The 7,393-nt window shown below is 47.2% G+C and overlaps 1 protein-coding gene across 1 annotated transcript; it reads right to left on the bottom strand.

The window, feature by feature from the left end:
• Positions 1-56: 56 nt before the first annotated feature.
• Positions 57-4,819, bottom strand: LOC114635561 (latent-transforming growth factor beta-binding protein 4-like; the record flags this gene model as incomplete). Its single annotated transcript, XM_028784087.1, has 3 exons — positions 4,639-4,819; positions 560-826; positions 57-281 (listed from the first exon to the last, which is right to left on the bottom strand). Coding segments are annotated over exons 1-3 (673 nt in total), but the record flags the coding sequence as incomplete, so codon positions are not given.
• Between the last annotated feature and the right edge of the window lie 2,574 nt (positions 4,820-7,393).

Genomic DNA, 7,393 nt, shown 5'->3' with positions numbered 1-7,393 from the left:
GAAGGAAGGAAGGAAGGAAGGAAGGAAGGAAGGAAGGAAGGAAGGAAAGAAGGAACGATAAGAGCAAGAAATTGAGTGGCTCACAAGTTCGAGGCTGGTCTGGTGAGATACACTCTTCAAAAAATAAAGCAGCAAGCAAGCAAGCAGGAAGAAACAGGCAGAATGAGGCCTAGGGGCTGAGGGTGAGTGGGGTTGAAGTCTGGCCTTACCTCTCCGGGCACTCAGGTCTCCACTGGGCACCAGGTAGCCCCGGCCGTGAGGACACAATGATTGGTATTCAGCTGTACACAGAAGAAAAGGTGAGCCCAGAAACCCAAGCCCCAGTCCCTGCCCGAGCCCACTGGCTGTAACCCCCTACCAGGCGCTAAAGCCCTGGCCCCTTAGCACCCACTTCTCAGCTTCACGCCCACTGACGCCCACCTGGTGGCTGATGGCTCACTCTTGTCCTGGCAGCACCAGTAACCCAATCCTAGGTCTAAACGTATCCCCTCTGCAGGCTCCAGATCCCCACATCTACACCATGAGCTTGAGCCCGCGTGTCCCCACAGGCCACGCCCACCTGTCTCAGTGCCCGGGCACTGCTGGATGCGACAGCCGCTGCCCCAGCCTTCTCCCACAGTACAACAGCACTCCTGCCACGTCACGTTTCGGGCCAAGATATTGTCACACGCATCTGGAGCTGCTGTGTCAAAGTAACACTCACGACGCCCGCTGCTCACGGGTCCCTGCCTGGGAGGGCTGGGTCTTCGAGGTGGGGGAGGGGCTGGAGGCCTGGCTGGAAGACCAGGGCTGGCAGGTGCTTGGGGCTGCGAGCCTGGGAACGTGCCTGAAGAAACAAAAGGCAAGGTATTCATTCAGTCTCCCATTCTCCCAAGTCAGTGATGGGGGAAGAGGTTTAGAGGGTACCAGCAGTCAGTGGCTGAACAGGACCACACAGTTTTGGAGCTAGGGGACAGAGAAAGTCTTATGTAGCTCAGGATGACTTCGAACTCCTGATTCTGCTGCCTCCACCAAGCAAGCTAGGATTTTAAGTGTGCATCATTACAAACCAAACCTAGAGCCATATGAATGCTAGGCAAGGACTTTATAACCTAAACAGCCACATTCAGTCTTTATGTGTAGTATGTAATTTTCGTTTTATTGGGGTTTTTCTTTTTCTTTTCTCTTTCTTTCTTCCTTCCTTCCTTCCTTTTTTTTTTTTTGTTGTTGTTGTTTTGTTTTGTTTTTTGTTTTTTGAGACAGGGTTTCTCTGTGTAGCCCTGGCTGTCCTGGAACTCTGTAGACCAGTCTGGCCTCGAACTCAGAAATCCTCCTGTCTCTGCCTCCCAAGTGCTGGGATTAAAGGCGTGCGCCACCACTCCCTGGCTCGCTCTTTCTTTCTTTCTTTCTTTCTTTCTTTCTTTCTTTCTTTCTTTCTTTCTATTTTTGTATTTGCTTTGAGAGAGGGTTTCCTCGTGTAGCCCTGGCTGTCCTGCAACTCACTCTGTAGACCAGGCAGGCCTCGAACTCAGAGATCATTCTGCCTCTGCCTCCCGAGTGCTAGGATTAAAGGCGTGTGCCACCACCAGGCTTCAGACTGATTTTTTAAAAATCAATAACACTGTACGTCCAGAAACTCAGAGATCCTCCTGCCTCACCCTCTAAGTGCTGGGATTACAAGTGTGAGCCACCATGCCCAGACTCATTTTGGCTTCTCCTATCACTTTGGTGACCTTTGCTTTACAATCTCCCACTCCCCTCAGCTATGGGACAGCTGGGGACAGGTGATTTCCAATGCTTTCCATGTGACCCTCTGGGTCTTCACACCCAGCTCGTCCCAGACTAGATGAAACCATTCCCCGGCCAGGGACCTCACAGCTTGCCCACATGGTTCTTAGATGTTTCTCCCACCCACTGTCAGTACAGAGAGATTGGAACTCTGGGAGACAGAGGCAGGAAGACTCATCTCAGACTCTGAGGAAGAAAGACACACGAAACTGAGGAGAAGTAACTAGCCTTATGGCAGACTTAGACTAGTTTAATTGAGTTTCAAGCTAGCAGGAATGAACCAAAGCTCATGGCATTTATTGATAAATAATTAAGTCTCGCCGGGCGGTGGTGGCGCATGCCTTTAATCCCAGCACTTGGGAGGCAGAGGCAGGCAGATTTCTGAGTTTGAGGCCAGCCTGGTCTACAGAGTGAGTTCCAGGACAGCCAGGGCTACACAGAGAAACACTGTCTTGAAAAAACAAAAACAAAACAAAACAAAAATAGTCTCAGTGTCATTATTTTGGGAATAGAGGCACAGGTGTAAAAGCCCAAGGTTACATTGTCCCTCCCCACTTGAGGACCCTGGTTTGGTCCAGCCTTGTCCTCTCCTCCTTCGACACTTCCACTCAGCACTTTCACACAGCATCCCTAGGGAGATTTCAAATTCATTCTTGATTGACACTGGTCCATGGTGTTACATGCCCTGAGGAAAAGTCCAACCTCCTAAAGCAAGTACCTAGAACATCAGCGAGGCACGCCTTCTAGGTCTATCTGTGAGGGCTCTTCCAGAAGACCCATGGCAGCTTCCCATGGGATAGAACTTTGGACTGAATAAAAAGGGGAGAAGGAAAAACCAGCTGAGTTCCCCTATCCTTGCTTCCTGGTCGATGGTCAGTGAGCAAGAAGCCTCACACTCCAGCTACCAAGTATTTCCCATAGGTGGACTACAGCATTAAATCATGGACCAGAATAAACCCTTCCTCCTTTACATAGCATGACGGTCACAACTACACAATGCCTGCTGCGCACACTTCACTACTTGTTTCTTAGTTCATACATGCACCCCTTCGGAAGCCTCCCCCCAAAAGAAAAAACCTGTTCCCATGATGGCCTGGGTATTTCCTTTCACCCTACAGCTCCCGTTGTTCTCAGTCCCTCCCAGACAGTCCAGATTCCTCTGGATAGCTAGGGGTATCTCTGTCTCTTTATTACACCATTTTTTAACTACTGGGGATTGATTACAGGGCCTTGTATATACCAGAAAGATCTCTACCACTGAGCCACGCCCCCAGCCCCTCACTGGGGGATTCTAGGCAGGGACTCTACCGATGAACCACACCCTTGTATCCTCACTGGGGGATTATCTAGGTAATTGTTCCACTGCCGAACCTTTCACTAGTGGTGTCTAGACAAGCATTCTGCCACTGAACTATACACACTTAGCCATCTTTTTACTCTTGACTTGAGACAAGGAAGGCCTTAATAAATGGCCCAGACGGTCATTGAACTCCCTTGGTAGCCTTCACCCTTCAGACTCACCTCCGCTTCTGAGCAGCCGTAGGCTTTACGGCACCTGGTTTAGCTCTCCATTGGATTTTGAGACCATCAGGTCAGAGGTTAAGCCTCTCTGCTTACTACTGTGTGTGTTCCCAGTGTGTGGCAAGGCCCCGAACATGTTGACTGGCCTATGTATACCTGCCAAATGAAGGAACCTAGCAGACCTCAGGTCAGGAACTAATTCTCTTGAATAGATCTAATGTCCATGTCAAAGGCTGGAGCCTGCAGCTGAATGTAGAACATGTGTGTTATCCATGCTATCCATCATGTGTGTCCTAAGGGTGTTTGTATATTTGTTTAAACCAATAGCATTTAGCGTTTTGGCTGTGGTTCAGTTGGTGGAGTGTTTGCCTGGTATGCTCAAAGCCCAGGGTTTGACTCTCAGCACCATGTAAGCCATGCCTATGTGGTACATGCCTATGATCCCAGCACTTAGACAGTAGAGGCAGGAGGATCAGATAGATGATCAAAGTCATTTGAGCTACATAGAATTTATGGCCAGCCTGGGCTACCTATCTAGGAAAAAAAAAAGAAAAACAAACAAAAACAAAAACCAGCTGGCAAAATAACTTGCAGTGGTTCTCACCCCATGAGTTGTGACATCTTTAGGAAGTTCCATGTCAGATATATTGTGTGTCATATGTTTACATTATGATTGATGACAGTAGCAAGATTACAGTTATGAAGTATCAACACAATCATTTTATGGTTGGGGCTCACCACAGCACCAGGAACTGTATTAAAGGGCCACAGCATTAGGAAGGTTGAGAACCACCGGCTTGTCAGGTAAAGACGCTCATCATGGAAGTCTACCAATGAGTTCAATCCCAGGGACCCATGTAAAGGTGAAGGAAAGAACTAACTCCACAAAGCTGTCCTCTGACCTCTACATCCACATCACGGGACATCCCGTGTCTACAGGCATGTACATATCATATTACACCATAGCATCATACAAGAATAAAAGTTTAACAAGTAAAGGCTGGAGAGAGAACGCAACAGTGAAGAGTGAACTCAGTTCACTTGCTCTTGCAAAGGAATCATGGTGCCCAGCACCCACGTGGCCTTCTCAGGCACTCCCGCGGACATGTATATACCCACTCACCACACACAAAAATAAAAAATAAGCCTCATAGAACCCTTTTAGAAACGGAAATAAACAATTAAAAACTCCAAAGGAACATATGAAAAATTTAAAAAAAAAATAAAGTAACAGCATTTAACTGATGGACCCTATCAACACACACGCATGCGTGCACATGGTTGAGCCACAGAATTTTCCCACAGGCCCAGCAGGCCTCTGTTAAGTAGACATGGGCATATGAATCTTACCTGCAGGAGTCCGTGGGGGAACACAGCGTCCAGTCATGGGATCGAACTCCTCAGGGCTGGTGGGGCAGACACACAGGAAGGAGCCTTCAACATTTTCACACAGTGCAGAGCCACACACACCCTGTAGTGTCTCACACTCATTTACATCTGTGACCAGGAAACACAGTGAGAGGGAATCCATGTTATAAAACTTCTGTGGTTTGAGAAGTCCAAGATTTCAAATGCAATAGATGGGACTGGAGAGATGGCTCAGCAGTTAAGAGCACCAGCTGCTCCTGCAGAGGACCTGGGATTAATTCTCAGCACCCACTGGCTGACAACTTAACTCCAGTACCTGGAGATCTGATGCCCTCTTTTGGCACCTACAGGCACTGCATGTATGTGGTACAGATAAACACTAGACACCTATAATAAAAATAAACCTTTAAATAAGATGGATATCTATTTCTATATATCTTGATAGGTATATATCTCTATAGGTATATGCCTTTTGAGGTAGGATCTCACTGTGTAGCCCTGTCTCACCATGTAAACCAGACTGGCCTTGCTTGAACTTGTGCCAATCCTCCTGCTTCTGCCTTCTGAGTATCAGGATTAGAGGTATAAGCCACCACTGCCAGCTTTCTGTTGTCATTGTTTCATTAAAAAAAAAAAAGCAAACCAACTCACCCCCACAAAAAAGAAAGAACAGAAGAAAGAAAGAAAGAAAGAAAGAAAGAAAGAAAGAAAGAAAGAAAACACAGTTTTACTTTTTAATCTAGGATGGCCCAGAACTTTCTGTATGGTCCAGGCTACCATCAGACTTATAGCAATCCCCCTGCTTCAGTGTCCTTAGGGGCTTGCATTAAATATGCACCATTATACCTGGGTCACGATGTAAATTTTTTAATGATGTACTTATATGCGTGTTTGTAATATGTTTGTATATGTACTGTGTGCAAGGTTCCAATGGAGACCAGGAGAAAGTGCCGGACCCCTGGGAACTGGATTATAAGTTATTATGAGCTGCCACATGAATGCTGGGAACTAAACCCAGTTCCTCCGAAAGAGCAGCAAGTACTCTTAACTGCTGCCCCGACTCCCCACCCCCTAGCATCATTATTTCTCAACAGCCCAGACCCTGTTGTCGACTTCTCTTCTAGTTAGAAACCCTTACTTTCCCTTGAGAATTCCCTGAGCTTCCAAGTCCACCCCATGCATCCTGGGTACAGCCAAGTCTCCAATGGGGCAGAACGAATCAGGTTACTGCGATTCTGTGGGTCAGAGGCAGGCAATGACCTCATCACGCCAATCCAAGCCAGGCTTGAGAACTTTCTGGGTCGCCTCCTTAGCTGTACAGCTGCTAGTCTGAGGCTATGATCCCAGATCTAGGGCCACCTGTCACCGCCTAAAAACAAACCCAGCAGAGGAAGAAAGCTTTGCTGCCGTTCTTGGCACTGCTTACATCTGCACTCACAGACTCTGCCAAATTAACCCCTCCCTCTCCTCTTAGCCATTTTGTTTTTAAATTTTATTCTATGTGTATGTGTGTCTGCCTGCATGTATGTATGGACATCACACGAGTGCCTGGTGCCCTCAGAGGTCAGAAGAAGACACCATATATTTTGGGACAGGAGTTACAAACAGTTTTGAGTCACTTTGTGGGTGCTGGAAACTGAACCTGGTTCTCTTCAAGAGAAGCAAGTGCATTTTAAAATGTATGTATTTTAGACAGATCGTGGTGGTGCATACCTTAAATCTCAGCACTCAGGAGGCAGAGGTAGGCCGAACACTGAGTTCGAAGCCAGCCTGGTCTACAGAGTGAGATCCAGGACAGCTAGGGCTACACAGAGAAACTCTGTCTTGAAAATTAAAATAAGTTTTTTTTTCTGGGCATAGTGGCACAAGTCTTTAATCCCAGCACTCAGGATGCTGAGACAGGTGGATCTCTGTGAAGTTAGCCTGATCTACAGTATGAGTTTCTAGCCAGACAGGTACATGGTATGACCTTGTCTCAAAAAAAAAAACCAAACACATTTGGGGGTGGGATAAAGGACTCTGGGTAAGGGCACTTGTTCTTCTGAAGACCCAGGTTCATTCCCTACACCCAGCTGGCAGCTCACAACAGTTCATAAATCCATTTCCAAGAGATCTGAGACCACTTCCTCTAAGGGAATCAGACACACATATACTACACAAACATTTGAGAAAAAAGAATACACACAAAATAAGTAAATCACATATATATATATATCCTGCACCCCGCAAGACAGGGTTTTTCTGGTTGTCCCAGAACTCACTCTATAGACCAGTCTGGACTCAAACTCATAGATCTACTTACCTCTGCCTGCCGAGTGCTGGGATTAAAGGTGTGTGCCACCACTCCCCAGATCTGTATTATTTTTAAATCAAGTACAAATGTACGTATCTATGTGTGGCTCTGTGTACATGAGTGCAGGTACCCTCAGAGGCCAGAAGTGACAGATCCCTCAGAGCTGGAGTTAGGGGTGGTTGTGAGCCTCCTGACATGGGTGCTAGGAGTCAAACACAGGTCCTCTAAAATAGCAACACGTGCTATTAACTACTGAGCTACATCTCCGTCTCTTCCATGACTCCTTAGCTCTCTGCTCAGGAATAAAGGCTGTTGGTGATGTGGCTCAGGGGCAGAAGGCCTAACTAGCATGCATAGAGCACAGGTTCCAAGAAAAGGAGAGGGGAGAGAGGGAGAAGGAGGGGGGGGAAAGAGAGAGAGAGAGAGAGAGAGAGAGAGAGAGAG

Source organism: Grammomys surdaster, unplaced genomic scaffold (assembly GCF_004785775.1).
Source record: "Grammomys surdaster isolate TR1022 unplaced genomic scaffold, NIH_TR_1.0 112278, whole genome shotgun sequence".
Classification (NCBI taxonomy): domain Eukaryota; kingdom Metazoa; phylum Chordata; class Mammalia; order Rodentia; family Muridae; genus Grammomys; species Grammomys surdaster.
Note: the sequence above shows the minus strand (reverse complement) of the source record. Positions and strands in the feature narration are given on the sequence as shown.